General features: G+C 37.5%; 1 protein-coding gene across 2 annotated transcripts in view; it reads left to right on the top strand.

Moving 5' to 3' along the window:
- cad (caudal) overlaps positions 1-23,325 on the top strand; it is a 68,227-nt gene that overhangs the window by 11,296 nt on the left and 33,606 nt on the right. The window contains exon 2 of one of the 2 annotated variants that reach the window (XM_065236762.1): positions 18,458-18,694. The exons of the other annotated variant lie outside the window; for it this stretch is intronic. Within the exon in view, the coding sequence (XP_065092834.1) occupies positions 18,458-18,694 (237 nt within the window). The remainder of the gene's footprint in view (positions 1-18,457; positions 18,695-23,325) is intronic. 2 annotated transcript variants of the gene reach the window in all.

Genomic DNA, 23,325 nt, shown 5'->3' with positions numbered 1-23,325 from the left:
TAAATAGGTTATAAATGCGTTCGTCATACAACCTTTTTGTAGTAAATCAATCTTGAAGAGCTTCGAGAATACACCCTTCAGAACCTACTCCAGGATGGGCCAACTAGACAAATTCAAGTCTTAATAAGGTTTTGGTGGATGCATCAATGGCAAAACAGCCTTAAACAGGGTTTTATGAATCTTGCTAGTATATCAAGATCAACAATTGACTCCAAATTCGCAAACCTAACACACAATCGGGTAGAGGAGAGTTTCCCCTATTGTTCATTTTGTTGGTTTGCGTTGGCGACCTTTGGTTCGCGAGAAAATGGCCTTGCAATTTTTGTTTACAAAATGGAGTTGAGGCCATTCCAATTGTTGGTCTTGATATCATAAAACTTAAAATGGTCTCATCAAATTCTGCTTCGTTGGATTCTGTCTCAAGACATTAAAGTGACAATCGTCTACCTCCTCTTGCTCATATATGCTTCTTTTACAGCAGCAACTGTTCACAATCTTCCATGCACATATTACTTATTAATCCTGGACTATCATTTGAAGGTCCATTCAAAACAAAGGCACTAATTTTCTTTTGTATAGTTATATTCAAAACTATTTACCCAAGCCGCAGGGGGTGACACATCTAAATCTCAATTTAAGATGCTCGAAAAATCTCACACTAGCGAATCAGTCTTCGAAAAATCTTCTTGCATTTCTCGCATCACAATAAACACTTTATCTTCCGCTGTCCAATAAGCCTCCTCCATCAGAACGGGATCCGCTACCAGTGGTTTCATTGTATGGCAGTATCGCCAACGAGGGGTAGAGCGCTTCCATTGCAGCAATGAACGCAAAACGTGGTCATCACTCACACACTCATCACGCAATGGTTGCTTTGGACAGCGCTTTATGCCTTGTTCAGACTACAGAGTTATAACATGCTATGGCGCCATCTTGATGGTGATTTCTGTGTTGCAATTATTTGACAACCGTTATAACATGTTATAACTCGGTAGTCTGAACGTACTATTAGTGTAGACCATAGATTCCCAAACTGTGGGTCACGAAAAAATATCACGTTCTGTATGTTTCGCCTCTATTTTAGAAATTTTTCTCAAATTTGAAAACCCTTCCGTGTATCTTCTTCTACCAAAGAAGAATTCATTTCATAAACGGATCAATGAAAAACTCTTTAAAATAACCGTGCACCTGAGTTAGAACAGACTGTTTGTAACATTTAATTGTCTTTCTCTAGCAAAGTGTGTACGAAACAGTGGAGTTGTGACGATAATTTTGAAACTACATCCAGAGACGCTTCTTGGAGTCACTGCAGCTTGCACCGGGAGGCATGCTGGCCAAAACTCACTGCTATGATTAAAAAACGTGTTGACTCCCAGGGTAAAAATTGTGATCTTTGTTAAAACCAAACCCCTCCAATTTCACTTATTCGAGAAGCTCTGTGAAGACATGGATAGTAACTTCACTTCACTGCTGTTACACACGGAAGTTCGATGGTTGTCGAGAGGTAAAGTTCTAACAAGAGTTGTTGAATTACGTGAATAGTTGGTGCCTTTTTTTTGGAAAGAAATAGAACCTATCTTCAAAGATCAACGACGATGGATATATTTTACGTTCGTGACAAAATCAAAGGATTTGTGTGAAAGGTGGATTTGTAGTTTCTTACTTTAAAAAAACAGAAATTATGATTGTTTTGAGTCGCTCGAAACTCTGATTGTTGATCGATCGAAGGAATGCGCTCATGTGTGGCAAAAGCGTGCCCACATCTATTCGAAGAAGTAGTAACATTTCTCCTGCCACTTACAACTTCGTACCCATGTGAGGCTGACTTACCTTACCAATCAGGCTAAAGCCTTGTTGTCCTCTGCTGTCCGAAGAAGTCGTTTCCACTCCACTTTTCTAGTTGGGGCGCTTTCGAGAACCATTTTCACTGGGTCGTCGTGAGGCATTCTTACGACGTGCCCAGTCCATCGTAGTCGCCCATTTTTTGAAATGTGGACGATGGATGGTTCTCCCACCAGCTGGCGAAGCCAAGAAGCTGGATGGACTTCCTGAAGATCGTGTCACTCGTGCCTATCCCAGCTCTTCTGATCACACTTTCTAACGCGATGTTGAATAGCAGACACGAAAGTACACACCCTTGCCGTAACCCCCTTCGAGATTCAAAGGGACTCGAGAGTGTCCCGATCTCGAACAACGTACATCAGTCGATCCACACTCGCTTCAATACAAACATTTGTATTTAAATCATAATTAATAAAATATAGTTTAAAATCCCCCCGAAAAGTACGTAAATCGTTTTGGTGGGTCACGCATTCAAAAAATTTGGGATCCTCCGGTGTAGACTACAGAGTGTTCGAACCAGTTATTCTCCTTAGAATTACCCAGGCATTCACTTTGAAGTCCTTTTCACTAATCCCTTAGGATCCTGAATTTCATAGGACTAATTCTCAGAATAATTTTGGGTTTTTGATTTTAATCAAAACTCCGTTGAATAGTTTTCCAAGGTTTTATCTTAATTTTAAAGAAATAAATCTGCATGTCATTCGAATTTTCAAAATTATTGATCATATGTTGAGTAAAATTGACTTAATAAAAAATAAACATATTTAACGAACTTTCTCAACAATCTATTGAAAAAACTAATTTTCTTAGATTTTTTATAGATTTTTTCCAATAATTGAAAAAATACCCCACCCCCTGTTCCTATGCTTCGACAATGTATTCCTCTGACCTCGGGTAAGCCACGAGTATTCGGCCCAACTCCTACTAGACATAGAATTAAGTGAATTTTGTTACAAACAAAGAAAAATGAATTATCGGCTCCGTAAAGCTAAAGCGATTGAGCTTTCCAAATAAACGAATTAGATAAAATAAAATTCAGACAATTCAAATCGCGGCAGCGAAAAAAAAATATTTGTGCGTTGAGCTTCCCGTTAAGTAATCGTGACGTGAGTGGCTTAATTAATGAACAACAATTTGTTGAAATCAGGCATCGAACAAATAGGACCAAATTTAGTTGCTTCAATTTGTTGAAAATTATTAATTCAAATTTCTATTGAAAAAAGAATATACACATTGCTTTATAATTTCCTGGCCCACAAACGTTTACAGGTATACCTCGATATAACGTAACTGTCAGTTTTCATTTTTATCGTCGATTTCTCACAATCAACAATTCAATCACGCAAAGTAACAATACTATCGGACAGGTGAGACAACCTCCTATGTATCTAATCGTAATGTTGATTTGTGTGATCGATTTGTTGTTTGCGAGAAATCGACGATGAAATTCAAAAGTGACAGTTACGTTATATCGAGGTATACCTGTATTTGACGAATATGAATTCAAGTGAGATAGATAAAAAAACTTACAAAGGTTTCAATAGCCAAAAGCGCATAAAGATCTCTGTCAAACAGAAATTATTCACCCCAAATCACCGAGCCTAAGTCCTTGTCGCGGGATACACTTTAAAATCACCATAAAATGACAACAAATCCTGATGCAGCATGAAGATTACGCTCCCAACCACGAAACGCTTTCCACTTTGTCGGAGAAACCCTATAACCTGAAAACTCGCCAACGACAGAAAACAAAAAACTTTCAACATAAATCAACTCTTTGTTATAGTTTTTTTATGTACACGTCACATCATTCCACCCAGTGTTTGCTGGTGATCCTTGCCGAGTGCTATGTTTTCATCAAACACTTGAGCCATCCACACATAAAACAGGATTTTCGTTTCCGCTTCAAAGAGCTCTGGACATAAACTTTGCCATGTTATTGGATTTGTTTTCTTCACTTTTCGTAAACCGGTTCCCTTGAGTGATTTATTTTCGAAAGTGTTGCACAAACACCGACTGACGTTCATGCGCCCGCCATTTTGTTTTTTTTTAACGGTCCACTGCAGCAGTGCTGGTCGCTATGGCTACACGTTTTCTCAAGAAACAGCTTTAAAAAACATAAAATGAACGCTTTATCAACCATTCCCGATGATAGCGGGAAAAAGAACTCTGGCATGGGTCAACGTTGCCATGGTGCTTGAAATGCGCTTCCTTTTTGTTTTAAAGCTGTTAAATAAATCGGATTTGCAAACGGGAAGCGACCACAATTGGCGCGGAGCCATCCATTCTCGCACAGTCAAACGTTTCCGAAGCATGACTTTTTATTATATCAAATTATATCTATAGGTTTTAATTGCCAGTGTCAACTAACGACGTGTTTATGTGTGCTTGGTTTTCGCTTTCGTTTTGGTCTGCGCTGCGCTTTGTTTTGATCACTTTTTACTGCAATTTTAGTATCTCGCGGTAGGTGTAAATTAACGACCATTATACATACAGTGACGCGTGCGCTCGTTAAAAAAATGGAAATATGCCGCGTGTCTGGCTGGGATTACCCATAATGCTTGTTGTCGTATGTATGTACTGAATTCTTGCTCCAAATTACCCAGTTTTGTTCTGCATGACGCGTAGTTTCCGTTTAAATTTTTCGATACATATTAAATGTCCCACAGCCAATTAACAATCCCCGTTTTTCCACGTAGGCCTGATCAACATCTGCTCGGCGCCATCGCTACAAGATTTCACCCCCATCGAACCCGGTGGTATGTGACATAACCTCACTTCACGTGTTTTTGGCCAATTTGGTTCGCATGCCGTTGTTGTGAGTTGACACACGGGTTTCATTCTAGTTGCTTCCGTGTGGTGCATGAAGTTTCTCAGTTCGGTTAGTGCGACTTCGCATGATACGTCAACGTTTCGTTTCGTTTCGATTCCCACTCCTTTTTTAAAATATAAGCTTCTTTTGGTTTCTTCTTTTGATGGGCCTTCTTCGTCATTTCTTGAGGGGTTTGAAATTTTTATGTGTTTTCAGTCGACGCCGCGGTTGCTACGATTCGTTGCCCTGGTGACGGATGCCATTCTCCCGAGTTTCTGGCCAAGTTGGCTGTGAACCAATCGCATTGTTCCAAGCTGCCGTTGTTGCTCAAAATTTATTCATGATATTGAAGTTTTTTTTCGCTCTTCCTTTTATGTGTGCGTAAAGCCAAGAAGGCTTTTCGAAACGTGAGTTGGTTAATTTATGCGATTCAAACTTTTATGGCTTTTGATATTTACGACAGACGGGCTTTTCGGTTGCCGAGTTTCGGACTGCGGAGAGGGTGCACAAAAGAGTGATCGATTGTAAAATAAAAATGAAGAAACGGAACGATGGAAACAAATTTAATCGCATTGTTTTCGTGAGCTCGTTAGAGCGATTGCTTCGTTCCGTTAGGAAACTGCTTGGTAGCAGTTTAGGAAAGTGACCTTAATTCGAACGACTTTCGAACAGGAACCAGCTCAGGTGGATTCCAAGGATTGTCGAACAGCCTTATTGGAAAGTTATCGTCACATAAACAACCATGGCAAAAGGATAAACAGCGCTGACCAGCTCGCGTCATACGGCATGGTTTATTTGAATAGGTATTCCGATTGTCCAACAAGCCACCGCCGCCACCGGTGTTTAGCGTTAGATGAGCCGAACCCCGGAACAGTGTGAAAAGGGTTCTCGCAGGAACGCGTTAATGGATTTATTTCATTCCATCACGGTGGAGGCAGGTGCCGGAGGGAAGAGTCAGTTAGCACATTTGATGGATCAATTTAAGACCAAAGATGCCGCACTAGCTTCTGGGCGTGTGAAGCTTTCAGAACGGGAGCACGCTTTCCGGAGGATTTTCGGGAACGGTTCTGGCTAATTTTCTCCACTCACACGTTTGCTATTCCTACCTAATTTCCTACCTCTTTTGACATTGCTTTTGGGAAAAGAAAAATGCTAATCAGTTTCTTTCCGATCGATTGCATTTTCTTTGCAGGAAAATGTAAGTCTTGAATCCGGCCGCCCATCGGTTAAGAGTCCGAAATTGATACCCTGAAATTTACAGGTAAATTGTCTGCTCCGATTGTTTTGTGTTGAGATACCTACTTGTATCAAGATGAATTCACTTGCTGTTTTGAGCAATGCTATTTTAATAAGGTTCGATATTAGGCTGGGTAAGTGCTTCAGTTGTGGTTCCACAATAGTGATTTGGTTTTGCGTACACCCGTTTCAAAATACCAATTAACCAATACTCACTCCTAATGTACTACAGTATCACCCCGATAATCCGGCCCTCGCTAATCGACGACTCGATAATCCGGTCTCTTATGGGGATTGTTTTTACATTGTTAGGTTCTTCTTCTTCTATTTTATGCTTCGGATTTCAAGCTTATTGCTTATCGCATATTAGCTTATTGCAAGCTCTCAACTTAGTGTTCTAGATGCATTTCCACAGTTTTTAATTAAGAGCTTTCGATACCTGTATCATTTTTGCCTAAGTATAACTGTGTGGCAATTACAATCATACTCTATGCCCAGGGAAGTCGAGAAATGTTCCAAACCGAAAAACTCCTATGTGTTCCAGCATGGTCTTGCTTTGTAGTTGCGTCTTTACCGACTGAGGTAAGGGAGACCCCATTGTTAGGTTGGTAACATTAATTTGCATGGATTTGACAGTCGCATTATCGGACCAACTCCGCTAATCGGAGTTTATCCACTCGGAAGCAAATGGCATGTACATTAAATGTAAATGTGAATTTCTTACATCCTTTGTCCAAGGTATTGAAAATTTTTGAAGTTCCAGAATTCCAGAATTAAAAGAATGAAGTTTAAGATATTTAATTAATTTCATGATCAAGTTATTGAACACATTTCAAAGTTCGACATTTCAATCTTTTTACTAGTTTTGGAAATTGAAAACATTTTATGCTCCCTAATCTTGTAAATTTCTCCATGTCCGGAATATTTAGTCTTTTTTTCCCCTGTTCGGGACCTAACACTACTGCGACCAGTAAATTGATCTATTGTAGTATATCCCGTGTCATTAGTTTAGTGTCGCATTACTCCATCACTATTGAGAAATGATGAAGTATTCGATTTTGTTTTACAGTTGCCACTCTGGCATTTATCGCAAGGATCCGACTCTAATTGAAAGGTCCCGCTATTTATACCCTTCGGAGTGTTGAAACACCCTTCAAAGGCGCGCCCGTTTGTCAGTCAAAATTGGATTCCTTAGTAACAAAATTAAGGTATGACACCGATAATGACCATGCATCAGAACCCTAGTCTTAACCACTTCAAACTAGGGAACAACGAATAGAAGATTAGGAATCACATAGATGAAGACAACTAACTCATTTTTTGCCTGGTTTCAAGATCATCCTCGGTAGACAAAGCCGAGTCTTGTCACTATCAACAAGGCATAAAAAGTAACAAGGACTAAGATGTGTTCCTTGGATTACTGAAAAATCCTGTTCCCCTAGTTTGAAGTAGTCAGGACTTGGGGCAAGACAGCGTTTGATCATGAGTAAAATCGGAGTTAATTTTGAGTAACTCTGAGTAACTCGCGTTGCTCGACATAAAATACACATAGTAACCAATACTGTCAAGCAAAGCAAAGCAACAACATTTTAAACGGTGCGCTTGCAATGCTTTACTAGGAAGATCTTTCAGCAATGAAAAGGCAATTGCACGTGTATGAAAGGAACTACAAGCTGTCCCCTCAAAATCAATGGCAGATTTTTATGGTGACCTTACGGAACAGTCAGAGCTGTATTGCTTTACTGCCACGCCGATGACGTTCTATTACAGGGGGATTTTGTACAATCTCTAGGAGGGTTCCAGTCAATCGCAAAGGAGATTTTTGACAGTCTCAGTAGATATTCCGAACAAGCCTAGGGGGAATGTCAGACAATCCCAGTTCGGTTTCCCAACAATATCAAAGGTAACTTCGGAAAATCCAAAGAATGAATATGAACTATCCCAGGGAGGATTCCGGACAATCACAGGAAGAATTTCACTCAATATTGAGGGGGATTCATGACTGTCCAGGGGGGATTCCATATAATCCCCAGTCAATCCAAAGGTAGATTCTGGACAATCCCAGTATTACAAAATAGTACGTGATGGTTCCTACATCCTTTCGACTATCGCTCATTGACAAGCTTTATATAAGTTTCAGAATAGAATCAACTATGAAGTTAGCCAGAACGAACCTATTTGGACCCAGGATGAACAATTAAATGAAAGACTGCATTCAACAATGCTCCTTTTGTGTTAAATATCGATCAACACAACAACACCAGACGATGAAAATTCAACCTGTTCCTGTTCAACCTTTTTCAACTCGTGTCTATTGATGTCTTTTTGCAGGAGTATCAGGGAAAACAACGAACGCTTCTGGAGAGAGTTGACCCTAACTCTGACATTTTTTAGCTAAATATTCTCAGAGATTTAAACCCCTCTTCCTTAATGAATGCTGGTAAATAAAATGTTACTTATCACGAAAGACCGTAGTTAATAATAATAATTATTAATTATGAGTTTCCTCATTTCAGGCATGTAGTGCAACAAAATATGAAACGTCTTCGACAGATTCTGTGAGATTGAGTTTTAATTTTCATGAGCTAAATTAATCTTCTGAAAACATTTGGCCAAATTCTTACTTCCTCAGTCTTGAAATCACACCATCTAGTGTTTCCTTCCCGGGCAATTTACCAGAATTATAATTTTCCGATTCCCAGAAAACTAGTTTGACTTCCCTAGAAGCAGTTTTTTTGTACGAAAACCATGTTAAACATATGTTATATTAAAAATGACCACACAACTTTTGGGGTTATTGATAGAAATTTCCGGAAAAAGTTTGATGAATCTTTAGTGCGAAGTCAGGAAAGCTTCCTGACGAAGAATTTTTCCAATGCAACCGGTAGGCGCTTCTGACACAATCTGTGAGAAACTCCCGGGCGAAGTTAGAAGAGACTTCCATGCAAATTTAGGCAGCCGCATGCAACTTTCAGAATAATTCAGAAAAGTGGGAAGTCCGGATGAAATGTGAAATAGTTTCCTTTTCCAGCGGTAGGACTTCTTATTGTAATCTAGGACTTCTGATTGTCATCTGATACTGTTGGAATGAAAAGATGATGAAATTTCCGTTGAACAATGGACGAAATTTGCGGAAAAAGGTGGAAGATTCTTCCAGGGCAAGTTTAAAAAAAAAAAACTTCCAGGAGATGTTGGAAGAAACTTTTGTGCAAAGTCAGACGAAACCTCCCAGAGAAATCATAAGAATCCTTCCAAAGAAGCTGGTGGAAATCTTCAAGGGGAAGTTGGAAGAAACTTCCAGAAATTGTCAGAAAAATCTTCCGGGAGAAATCCTGACGAAGTTCAAGTTTTAATAAATAACTACCGACAATATTTCCCGATTTCCGGGAAGAGTCCCGGATAATTATAAATGGCTGGGATATGGAAACACTGACACCACCACATCACCAAAAACTTCAAAGACATGACACTTTAGCCATCCATCCTAGAAAACAAACGAGACCTAAACATCCCTTGGCTTGGACAAGAGCCATCTAACTTGGATCTTTTAATGAATGAAAACTAAATCTTGAAATCAAAACACTCTGTCAGACGGGGATTGTTTGAATATTATTTGATGACAAATATTAGACTACTTTGTTTTTTTTTGAGTAAATATTGAGTAACTCAAATTTACTCACTGCAAATATATTAACTCTAAGTACAGTTGTCTTACCCCTAGAGTCAGGACTAGGAATCGGTGGTAGATCTTACATCCCGTAACGTACCACGAAAAGGTGATCTACCCACGTTACGGGGCATAGTCTTAAATAAACCTCTCTGATTCTCGAAGATTTTTCTAAATTCAGAATTATACAATTTTCCATTTTTTTCACAAACTTTTAATTGTGATTTTTTTCTGTGGCACGGATCTCGAATGTTTTTATGAAAAAATTGAATCCTCTTATATTTTGCTTGATGATACACTTAAAATCTTCAGTATAACATTCACTGAATTCACTCAGCAACGTTCTTTATATTATTAATCATTCTTGCAGTGCATTACATAGCAATTTCATGAAAAATACTCCTGAAAAAAAAACAGTTGGTGTTCTTTTCAGCCTTCACTTAGTATTCTTCTGAAATTCCCATGGAATTACCATAGGAATTCCATTTTAGTTCTGCTCAGAATTCTCATTAATTCTTTGAAATGCTCCTCATAATTTCCTTAGAACTCTCTTTTGAATTTTCTAAAAATTATCACCGGAATATCCTTAGAACACTCCTCGGAATTCCATTGAAATTTTCCACACAAAACTATCCTCAGAATTCGAAATTTAATTCTCTTGGCATATCCTAAACATTTTTCTTAGATGTCCTCTGGAATACTCCTAAGAAATCTATTGGAATTAATTTCAGAATTTTCGTTGATTTTCTCCTAAAAATTCACTTTTTTTAGATTCGTCCTCAAAATTTGTATGACAGTCAAGTCAAAACTCTCTTGGAATTCCTATGAAATTCTTCTGCAGATGTGATCAGATTTGATTGTAATCCTTCTTTCAGCATACCCCTAAGTATTCTCAGAAGATGCCTATAGAATTATGCTTTGGACTATTTTTCTACTTGAAATTATCATCAGAATTCCCACAGATTACTCCTTTGAATTGCTTTGAAGATCTCTCTAGAATTATCGTGCAATAACCCTCAGAACTCACTTCCAAAATTTCCCAGAATTCCTTAGAAATTAACTTTGGTAATTCCTATGATTTTTCGATACAGTATCTTTGAATCCTTTCAAGGAATTCTTCTCAAAAATACGTTGGTATTCTACTTAGTTTTCACATGGAATCTGGGGTTGCTTAAAACTAACTTGAAAGCAGATTTCACTTGAGGTTTTTCTCACGTTCTTCCCACAACTGCCTTGGAATGAGTTCCTTAGGAATTCGAATCAAATTCCATGAACCATGGATAATTTTCTTTATTGGTTGATTTTTGTTTTCAAATCTGTGATCTGTGATGGGAAATATGCAATGCACAACATTATGAATATTTATATTCATTAAAGATTCTTCAAAATGTTTTAAAAATATATTTATTTTTAACATTATTTAAGTAAAAACCTGTTAATAATATCCACGGAAGATGTGACACGTAAAGCCCGATAGTTCGCATGTGGAAAATCGGAAGCCTAATCAGATAATTTCCTGTATTTTGTAGTAATTGCACTTCAAAAGGAAATAAAGTTTGATAATTTATACAATAACATAATCAGTGTGCACTTAATCATGATTGACGAATTTATGACCGTTCCACCATTTAATGATAACATTCTCTGAGACTGAATAAAATTTGTGCTACATTAATGACCCGATGGTTAACCCGCTTTTTGAACATATTTTTAATGTTCTAAGAAACCCATGCACTTTCGGGGTGGTCTTATTGCACCAAAATATACCTTTAACATCCATCTTGAAGATGAATTATAATGATTGGGAATTACTGTTATGTGATAATATTGTGAGATAAAAGTCTGATACATGGAGGGGCTAACAAAATCGGGTTCTTACTGTATATTATGCTTAGAATATTTTTGATATGTTCAATGTGTGATGTTTGATAAACAAATTATAATTCTGTCCTTAAGAAGTTTCAGTAAGATTCTGATGCTTGCAAAGTTTTTAAAGTAGAGTATGTGCACCAGTTTTGGCCAGAGTTTCCTATATTCCCATACATCAGAAAAACTTTTAAATCACAATATTCGTGCGTTTTGTTGGCGATATGTGTATGTACCCTAGAGATGGTTGGGTATAGAAATGGTAATACCCGAACCCGACCCGTACCCGACTCATAACATTTTCAAGAACCCGTACCCGACCCGAACCCAATCTATCAAATTTTCAAAACCCGTACCCGACCAACTTTTCCGGACTTCTCTACACGGCGAATGAGAACAACCCAAATTTGAGTTTAGTCAACTCATAAATCACATAAAGTGCAGGAACTCAGCGATGAGTAAATTTGCCTCATGTTTTCTCAGGCTTTTCCAGGATTTTCCAGGGAAAAATACCCGAATTTGAGAAAAGTAAAGATTGGATTTACTCTGTCTATTGGTACTACTCCGAGACTTAATAAAATTTTCGTCAATTTCCCCATTTTCCGGCAGATTTTTTAGGTTTTCCACAGGAAACCATGAGACAAATTTACTCATCACTGAGTTCCTGCACTTTTGGCGATTATGAGTGAACTAAACTCAAATTTGGGTCGTTCTCATTCGCCGTGTATTCCACGATGTTCTTCAGCAGCCCTTTAACTGCTGTCTGTTGTCCTCCGCCAGACGCTTCGTATTCATCACACAGCACAGCTCGCAACGAACGCCGTACACGGATCTTCGTTCTCTTCTGTTTTCTTCTTACCGCGTTTGCCAATCAGCACTAACTGTAGTTCAACCCGAGGGGGACGACTCTATCTACGATGCAAAAAAGATTGTGTTTTGCTGTAGATAGAAAGAAGATTGATGACGATTCTGAAGATTTCCTGCAAAAAAATGATGAGCGATGCAAGTAGATGCGACAAATGAAAGAAGATTGTTCGAAGATTGATTCACTAGTGTGAGATTTGTTGACCATCTAAACTTGAGATTTAGATGTGTCGCCCCCCTCGGTTCAACCCACTCTTCTCATGTGAACCAAAAAATCACTTCGCGGCTTGCAAAACGCCCGGAAGGATCAAGGAATTTGTCGTCGTAATGTTTTCAAAGATCACACTTTTCATACCGGCCAAAAGGAAAATGTTCGTTTGAATTTTATGCAAAAGATTGACAGCGCAAGCTAAACAATCTTATTACAACTTAAGATATAAAAACACACACAAATTTTGAACATTTTTGAAGTTTTCCCAGAATTTAAATAAACATACGAAATCGTGATAATAATCGTTCAAATGTCCCCAATGCTTTCAAGTCGTTTCGGTTGTAGCTGAAACCCCCTCAAATTTCGGAAACTTCTCACCTGTACACCTCTTAAGCTCTCTGGTATCCCTTCAAGTTCACCTCAACAGCCTTGAAGTTTGCGAAAACTCTCTGATGCTATCCAAACTGTTCAAAGTTTGTAAAACCCCTCAAATGCACGCTTACGAAGTTTACTGAGTCTCGGTCAAAGTTTGCTGAAATGCTTCTTCGTTATGGCTACTCCCTCTTATCAGAAGGACTTCCTAGAATTTCAGAGAATTTCAACCAAATTCAAAGTAGTTCTGAATCAGTCAATGCAATTTAGGAAACCATTCAAATACATTGGCATAGCTAGTGAAAGTGCCTAGGGGTCAGGTCCCACCGGAATGATCTCGGGCCTGCTCCCTTAGCACCCCCTCTCCCCATTAGCTACACCGAAAGACTCAGAAATTTTGGAAAGCTTCAAAGAAGTGTCGAAGAACCTAAGAAAAAACTCATCTGAGACGTCCAAAATGCGCTCAGTGAAGCTCAAGGCAATTTTAGAGTCGCACAAAGGGAACTTTGTGTACATTTAAAGAACTATGAAAAAGTTTGGAGGCAGTAACAAAAGTTTGCGAAAGCACAGAAGCGTTCGAAACGTTAAATATAATTATGAAACTTCAGTTCAGTGCAGTTCAGAGACGTGTAGAAAGTATTTTAAACGTTCAATAAACCATAGATAAGCTTTGGAAACAAAATTAATGGTAAGGAAATTTCAGGGCACTTCAGAAACTGTCAGAACTGCGAAAACTCTCTGATGCTTTCAATCCACATCAGCAACAAAATAGTTGGGCAAAGAAGAATTGCATTATAACACACCATCGACTGGAAATGCTTTCGGCAACGTGGGGCTTTAGGTAGTGATGAAACGTCGCAGACAGTAATGAGCAAAGGCAGACGCACACTTTTTGCCTGTAGATTTGAAGACATACTTCAAATCTCCGCGTACATTGTAAGGGTTAGGCAAAAGGTGTGCGTTTGACTTTGTACTGTCGCATTAATGGCCCTTCGCTCATTTTTAACTTCTATTCAATTTTCATACTGCTGTACTCTAACGGAACTATCTACCTACTACCCTCTTCTAAAGACCATTCTCTAGCTAATAAATTATCACACTAAAGCTTCATGTTAGATAGCATTTCCAACCAACTCTTTGATGCTATTTAAAACTGTTCAAAGTTTGTAAAATCTCTCAAAAGCTCGTTTAAGATCTTTAAAATTTACAGAGTCTCAGTCGAAGTTTTCTGAAAAGATTTTTCGTTACGGCTACTCCCTTCTGTCAGAAGTTCAGGATTTTAGAGATATTCCTAGAATTTCATAGAAGCCGAAATCGGAATCGTGAAATCGGAGTCGGACGCATTTTCTAGCATTAAGAGTCGGAGTCCGAACTTTAAAAAAAGTACCAACTCCGACTTTAATGAAACAGAATTATAAACTAGATCGTCCCAAAAGTTGATCAATGAGCAACTTTTTGGCTCATGATTTTGATTTTGATTTGATTTAATGTTAATGCCTATAACAGGGCTGGTAGTGGGTATGTGATGTAAAAGTAGTGACTTTAGTGACTAAAATTACGAAAATAGTGACCAAATAGTGACTTTTAAACAGAAATAAAGTGACCAATAGTGACTTTTATTGATCGGAAAGATAGGGTTCCAATCATCCGATATTACGGTATTTTTCGTACTTTTTTTTTTAAATAAAACAAATGATTTAAGGATCACATAAATTTGTTATCGAAACATAAATATGAATTGAATAAGCAAGAGCACGTTCCAATTCTAACCTCCTTTTCTTAACTCTGCAGATCACGAATTTGTTATTAATAGATCGTGAAATAGAGGCACAGAGAAAAATATTCAAAGTGCCGATTTTAGAAAGCAATTTTTTGAAGCGATGCATTTAGTAACATGAAGAACTGCCGTCTAGAATTAAATGTACTTAGATCTAAGTTAGCCATGAGTATATTAATGAAAGATCCTTCTCTTCTTTGTAATCGCTATAACGAACTGGTCGTCTTTTTACTTTGCTCCATTCCTCCCAAGAATAGAATCTTCTGTAACACGTAGAAAAGAATCATAACTCTGGGACAACTTTTCTAGATCGCAGTTAAAAAAAAATCATTATTATGGCATGAGGAAAATTTTCCCAGATGGAATGATCACGGACATAAGAACACAATTGAATGCGTCTAGGACTTAAAATCCCGATCGTGAAAAATTAGAGATTTAGGAATACAATTTAGATTTTTTTTTTAATTCTAAGACCTGGACCTGGAATTCTTGTTTTTGTATTACCGAAATATTAGTATGGAAAAAATACAATACCATTTAATGGACTTAAAAAGGAACTCAAAGATCTGTGACATGATTTTTTTTCTCGATGTTTGGACGGATATTAAAGCTATCGAGGGTCAAAGATCATTCAATTTTCTGGCCTTTGAACAAATGTTGAGAGCTTGAAAATTTTCCTAGATCATTTTTAGACATTATACATTGAACCAACAAGAAAGGTAATTTTTACTAGAAAATTCTGGTAACCTCTTCAAAATAGGACTTCAATGACATGATAATGAATTCCACTGGATTCACTGGTCCAGTCCACATGTCATGCTGGTGAAGGTTAAGTGAAATTCACTGAAGTTTTTCGTGATTTCATGGTATGAACATTTTCTCGTCGTATTCGTAATTCAAAAATGACGATGGAAGAAAGTGCGCATTCGTCGTTGTTGAACGAGTTGGAATTCCCATGCTTCACACGTGCTTGCGTATGTTTTATAATTTTTAAAAATTAACACTCATTTATAAATAAAAAATAAAATTGCAGAATATGAGTAAATTTAAATTTTCTAGAATGCAATCATTTAATGACTCAAATAAATCGAAATATATATTTACAGTCTATCACCAATTCACTTTATCATTACTACAAAATCCAGTAACATCTACTTGCTGATTCCCGTAACTTTTAAGTGATGCCAATTTGAAGATTATCGGAGAGTCCGATCAAATTTTCGTGAAAATCAATTGATTTCTATGTGAATCACTCAAATGTAATCTCTCCCCCAAAACACGAAATATTCACCTGAAAAGATGTACGTGCCTATTCAGGAGAATTTTAGGTAACTTTTTGTTGCAGTGTAGGCTTGGATGACTTTCAAGATCTCAATGTAAAACAACCAGAATATTGGGTCTAGAGCTTTTTAAGAAATCTCTGAAAATTTATGATAGGTCTATGACAATTTCAACATAAAAATACATAAAATATTAGATTTCGGGAACAGTAAACGTTTCCATATGTTCGCAACTCGTCTTGTCAGACTTTACTCTGAGCTTTTAAAGTCAAATCATTGGTCGTAAAAAACTAAATTTTAAGGAATAGTGACTTTAGTGACTTTTTGATGACAAAAGTGACTTTTTAGTGACCGACTTGAAAATAGTGACCTGCTACCAGCCCTGCTATAATGAAAAACCCAGATTTTTTGTTGATTTCGATATAACAAACCTCCTCATATTACAGACTAAAACTTTTAATTGTGTTTTTAGTATTCTCGTCAATCTAGGTAGCGTTCGCGCTTCTATTAGCATTTCCTTAGCATCACGCACACATATAACGTGTTTCTTTGTTTACAACGCTCCAAACTTTTCAGGTGAGTGTGGCTGACTATTGTCGGCAACCAAGCAATTAAAAATTTTATGAAAGTTTCAAAATTTTGGAAAAAGACTTTGATAAACCATTTAAAGTACCAAAATTGCTTTTGCAAATGTTATTAAATTTGTTAGAAATTTTGTATGTATTTCATTATAAGCTCTTGAATTTTGTTCAAAACTGTGACGAATTTCAATTTATAAATCCATTTTCTTTGCAAAAGTTTGTATGCAGTTGCACTAGAAGTGGTGGATGATTAAGTTAAAGATTCAAAAACCATACAGAACATACTTTGTAAATTTAAATGTGGCACATTGATGAATTTTCTGGCCTTAGTTGAAAATACAGTCCAAACAGTAAGTATTTACTAATACATTCATTTACATTGAATTTTACATGCATGTGTGTGTTTTACATTGAAGTCTAAAGTTCAATTGAAATCGATTTAATGTCGATATAAATTTACATGCACGTGTTAATTTCAGCTTTAATTAATTGAATTTCAGATCGTTAAACGTATAATTTATGTTCAAAAACCTGCTCCAGTTGGTAGTTGAAAATAGCAAAATATTTATATTTGGGCACTTTAGTTTAAAGTTATTCATATAGTTTGAAGTTGTGGTATTTTTCTTTGAAGTTGTGTCATTTTTTTTTTAAATTATCAATGTTATTAGAGGCTGTTTATAAATTATGTTGACCTTTTTTGAGAGGATTCAGATCCTCCCCCAACCCCCTCTCTAGTAGCACCCTTGTTATAAATATGTCTTGGAAACTTGTATACGACTTATTTCAGTAATAAACAAGTTGCTGCAACTTATTGAGACAGAATTGTGCTACTTGGACTACGTAGACAATCGTCCATACATTTTTTTTATTTGTTCGGACTGTAGATACTTGCCAATCCTCTTCTCGGCCGCCACTGCTTCAAGCACCTCAATCGTTTACTCTATTTCCTTATTGCTGCTGTCCAACGATGCATCTTCTGTCACTACACCAGCGTACGTACTGCTATCGCTCTGTTCTTTGATCCGTAGTTGCTTTTCTTCTTCTCGTTGTTGCTTTTCTGGATACTTCCAGACCTTTTGCTTGGGGTAGGAATTCATCAGGGACACCTTCATCATGTATAAGAAGCACATGTTTTGATCCCTTCATAAAATATATTCCTCTTTCGATTGAGTACATGCTGCGTCCTTTTATACACCTTGAACTCCTGTGTACATGTTGAAACCTCCGGTAAAAAATCGTACACACGCAAATATTGCACGAAATCCCCTGCATAGAACATGCATACCTCCACTGCCTTTCCACTCACATGGACAATAAAATCTTCCGAGTTAAACGTCAATGCTTACAATATCAACTCTTCATACTTGAACTTTATAAAAAATGCTTTCTCCTCAGCAGTCTGGTAAGTTGTTTCTATCTGAGTGGAATTCACATCCAGGCTTTCACGAAATTAAAAATTTCAGCCATGCTGACTTTCGCACTTCCAATTGGAAAGCTGATTATGATCGTATTGTTAGCTTCACAAACGCCAGGCGGCGACGACGATAAAAGCGACCGATATGCTGGCATTGAACAAAGCGCACCTAAAAAATGGCTTGTATCGAGTCGATAGCGTGGTCGAACTTTGAGAGTGAACTGAGCGTTTGTCAAATGAAGATGATCCATGTTTTCATCAATGCACGGAACAGATCGAAATCATCCATTCCAATTAGATCATTTTGACAGTGAATCGTTACTGTTCTCAGTGTCGTCTAATATTTTCAATAGAATTTGAGAATTAGCAGCATTGCTTGCGACAATAATTTTCATTGAAATACTGGCAAATCTTCCTCTAGTGCCAACTTAGTAATAACTCCAGAAAAAAACAAACATTTAGTTTTTATACATTCATACACAAATTATACCAAACTTTAAAACGGACCATTTCATTTCTTTACGCTGTTTCCAAGGTGGCCATTATCTGCAACATGTTACAACGATATTCAACAATCGCCTGGCATCGGCCAGCAGCGGCGGCGGCGGCGGCGAATATGACAATTATCGCTACTCGCCAGTGAGCCGGGCTCACGGCGGCCAAAGTGATCGGGGTTCGCCAGCAGCCATGCATCAGTCATTCAGCCGGAGAGCTGCTGATGGGTGCACGGAAAATTCTAGACCAGGTGATCTGGCCGGCAACATGATACGAGGTGAATATCGTTGTAACATTATCTTCTTTTTCTTATTTTTTTTTATTCTGGTTTATGGATACGTGGATGCGTCCCTGCAGGGCTTGCATACGCTCAAATCTTGGTGCATGATTACCCAAAAATGGCAGTGTACACTTTTGGAACATTCATCTCTATTCAATAGAGGATAATGGGTCGAATTTCGGTTAGATGAAATCGCTCCATTGAAGTTTGAATCCGTTTCCTGTATGATATAACGTTTCGTGATTTGAAAGAACTTTTCGGTGGTAATGCGTTTAGAAGGATTTTCGAAAATAAATGCACCACCACATTTGAATCCAGCTGGAACTTTGAATCTGCTGGAGAACGTCTTTTAGCTGTGGAGATCAAAGGATACTAGTTTATATGAGATTTATCCAAACCAATAGATTACTGTTGTGCAGTTATTAAGAAAAGAAAAACGCTCAAACTTTCTCATGTAACTGTTGACGACATCCTAAAATGATATTAATGATTGAATGCATGGGCAAATTATGCAAAGATTGATGAAATGGAATGATATAACCGAATTATGTAAAGAAATGATTGATTTAAGGCATGTTATTTGACATCTAGAAGCAGAAATATTTCTTTTAAGTCGGATATATCAAGTTACTTGATTCCAGTGCAGTCAGTCATGTCGAAAAGAAACGGAATTGAAACAGACTTTGAAATTCCAGAGTTGGGAGGAAATACTCAACATGAAGCTTTAGTGCGATAATTTATTAGCTAGATAAAGTTCAGAAGAGGATAGATCGATAGTTTCGCGAGAGTACGGCAGTGTGAAAATTGAACAGAAGTTGAAATTGAACGAAAGGCCATTAAGGTGAAAGTTAATGCTTTTCCGTTGATACTGAATCCACACCCGTTCAAAGTACATCCAAATTCGGAATGCACCAATACCAACAAGCATTGCACATTAGAAAAATGGGAAGTATTGAAATTTTGAACATATTCGTAAACACAATATTATTGTATAATTATAATAATTCTACTACTGAAATGACAATTTCAATTCCAAGATTCCAAGTTCAGGATAGACCTACTAATGCTCAGGGAAGTCTTGCCGTAGTTCAGGGAAGGCCAGCCGAACTTCAGCGAAGTCCTGATGAAGTTCAGGGAAGTCCTTCCGAAGTTCAGGGAAGCCTTTCCGAAGTTCAGGGAAGTCTTGCTGAAGTTCAGGGAAGTTCTGCGGAAATTCAGAGAAGTTCTGTTGAAGTTCAGGGAAGTTCTGCCGATGTTCAGGGAAGTTTTTCCGAACTATAGGGAAGTCCTACCAATGTTCAGAGAACTCCTGCCTAAGTTCAGAGAAGTTCTACCGAAGTTCAGGGAAGTTCTGCCCAAGTTCAGGGAAGTTCTGCCGAAGTTCAGGGAAGTCCTTTCATTTCAATTATCGGAAATCAGGGAAGTCCTGATGAAGTTCAGGGAACTCATGCCGAAGTTCATGGAAAGCCTGCCGAACCTCAGGGAAGTCTTGCCGTAGTTCAGGGAAGGCCTGTCGAAGTACAGGGAACTCCTACCGAAGTTCAGAGAAGTTCTGCCGAAGTTCAGGGAAGTTCTGCCAAAGTTCAGGGAAGTTATGCTGAAGTTCGTGGAATTATCTAATTATCTTTAAAAATACCAAGACATATCAGAATACCTTCATCAAAAAGCCTGAATTTTTTTCAAAATATACTCAAATACATGTGATACAACTTGATGAATTTGAAGATCAAATTGGTTTAAAAAATATTTTATTGATCAATGGCAAGGATGGATGATTTCTACAATATTTGAAGATATAGTTCAATTTATCTAATTATCTTTAAAAATACCAAGATATAACAGAATACCTTCATCAAATAGGCTGAAATTTTCGCAGAATATCCTCAAATACTTGTGAAACAACATGTGAAAATTGAGGAACCTTTTGATTTGAAAAATATTTCATTTAGCAATGGCAAAGGTGGGTGATTTCTAAAATAGTTCCATTTATCTTTAAAAATATCCAGATATATACGAAAAAATTCAATGAAAAAGGCTGAAACATTCATAGAGTATCCACAGACAAACAGACGTAACACTTCATTGTGTACCTTCGTTCACGCATTTAACGGTTGATTTGAATATTATCAGTTCTGCGAACTAATCGCCGCAGCGCTGGCATCGGAACACTTTGACGTTTCCATACATTCTATAGAACTTTTATGCAATATTGTTTGCGAGTTGGCGAGCAAGCTTGTTTTCCGCGAGAAGCCCGAGAGATGTCGTTACTGAGGTCCTATGTTTTGAGATACTATGTTTTCAAGTAAAACTTTTTCAAAGAGTTACGTCTGTTTGTCTGTTGAGTATCCTTCAATTAGCTTGCACATACACACACTTTAATTGTTTTTATTATTTCACAAATGCACGCGTTTCCAACACGACTTATAAATACTCTCAATTTAGAAATATTTTTACTATTTATTTTCAAGCCCTTTCATAATGGAGTTCTTGCGATAACGCATAGATGACATTCCCGAATAGCATCCGTTTTCAACTATCGATAATTTTCGCAAAATATTTCGAATTGAAATACCAAAAGATAATTCAGGCATAACATTTGATTACGGCACAAAAGCAGTTGTAAACAAACTTTCTAAGGTCCTTTACACGCGAACCAAAGTACGCCCACGCAAACCAATACTACATTCGGAAAGGTGATAGTTGCCCCTATCCGAATGTAGTATTGGTTTGCGTAGGCATACTTTGGTTCGCGTGTAAAGGGCCTTAGAAAGTTTGTTTACAAATGCTTTCGTGCCGTTATCAAATGTTATGTCTGATATCTTACAATATGCATCAATTATTGCGAATGAAAAATGTCACGCGCGAACTTGATTCTGCTGACGGTGCTGATGGTTTTTCTTGCTAATTCATTCATGGATCGGCCCGGCGTGTGGCTTTTTTTTCGCTTCTCTATTCTGTGCTAAGGTTCCAAATCACATTGTTCTTCAACCTGGAGCATGCTTACGCACAGATTCATGCAAAAGCAAGTTGATTGCTTAGGAAAACAAAATCTAATGCTTGGAATTGCGCTACAAAAAAAAAATGGTTTGCATTGAAATAATGCATTTTACAGGTATGTTGTCTTGGGAGGAAGTGTTCTTAACAATATTTTGAAACGATCTACGGGAGGAAGTATGACCTTTCATACGAAATACTTGTATAATTGATGAGAGTTAGCGACCACTATGATTGTGGTCCAAAAATTGAACTTAGAAAACGGTTTACAGAAAATTTAATCAATAAATCAATCTTGTAAAAATTGCTAGAGATAGCAATTTTAGTTCTTTAATTTTGCACGGAAGGGCGTTGAGCGAATGAGCGCTGCGTTATTTTGTTAAAAATCGATGAAGTGAGTCATTCTAAACCGATCCACTTCCACCTTAATGCGACAATTGCGAGCGACTTTTATCCTTTTTAAATATGCCAATTTATTCATCTTTAAAAATGTCTTATGCTTGACACTCTTTCGCTAATATTTCCATTTCCTCACCGTTTTTGGCTACCTAAGAATCGAGAAACAGCTAATCCGGTAATTCCTAGGCATCGAGAAATACCTTTATGTTTTATGTGACCATAAAGGTCCATCAGAATGTTAATTTTTTAACATTCTGACGTTGTTTTAACCTTCCTTTAGAAGTTTCTTCCTAAATTCCCTCGATATTTCTTCCACCTTACCCCGTGAGTTATTTACCAATTCGTATCGGAAAGTTATTTCGACGTCCCTTTGAAGTTTCTTCTGGCTTCGCTCGAAAGGTTCTGTCGTCTCTCCCCCCAGTTTTTTTCCTACTATCCTGGAATATTGTGCTAACTTTCCCTAAAAGCTGCTACCGAAAGTTTCTTTCGACATTCCTCGAAAACCCTCAGGCTTCCGCCGGAAGAAGCTTTCGGTTTTCTCCAGAAGTTTCATCCAAACTACCTCAGGAAGTTTCTTCCAGCGCCTCCAGAAAGTTTCATTCGTCTTCTACAGGAAGTTCCTTTAAACTTCCGAAACTTACCGAAAGTATCTATCAAATTCTCCCAGTAGTTGCTTTCGTGTTTCTCTCAGTTTCTTCATGGGCTTCTTCCGGAGGTTTTTACCGAATTCTATTGAAATGTTTTTCCGAGGCCAGCAAACCGGAAAACAGGGAACACTGGGAAATATCCGGGAATTTAAAAAGTAACCGGGAAAAACCCAGAAATTCGACGAGAGGACCGGGAAAAACAAATTAACCATACCATAGGAACAAATGTTTACACCAGAATTTCAGAATAAACCATTGAGACAGAGTGAATTGCCAAATGAATGTCTTGCTCTATTTGCTGCATAATTTTCATCAGTTTCCCATCTTATGGTTTTTAGAATTGAATCACTCAGCAATATTTCAAATTGATTTTGTCGTTTCAATTTCAGATGTAAAGTGCATGGGCCTTTAAAGAAAATATTTTAAGATGCTGGACTTTGGAAACAAATATTTGTAAAAACAGAAACTGAACTATTATTTTCCAGGGTTTTGATTTTCCGTTGTTCAAAATTCTCATGATGTGAATTTCAGTATTAAGTTGGAATTTTTCTGAAATTTAATTAATAATGACTGTTAATTCTTCTTGAA

Source organism: Ochlerotatus camptorhynchus, unplaced genomic scaffold (genome assembly GCF_037179485.1).
Source record: "Ochlerotatus camptorhynchus isolate MF236.1 unplaced genomic scaffold, CSIRO-AGI_Acam_v1.1 ptg000574l, whole genome shotgun sequence".
In the NCBI taxonomy this organism is placed as follows: domain Eukaryota; kingdom Metazoa; phylum Arthropoda; class Insecta; order Diptera; family Culicidae; genus Ochlerotatus; species Ochlerotatus camptorhynchus.
Note: the sequence above shows the minus strand (reverse complement) of the source record. Positions and strands in the feature narration are given on the sequence as shown.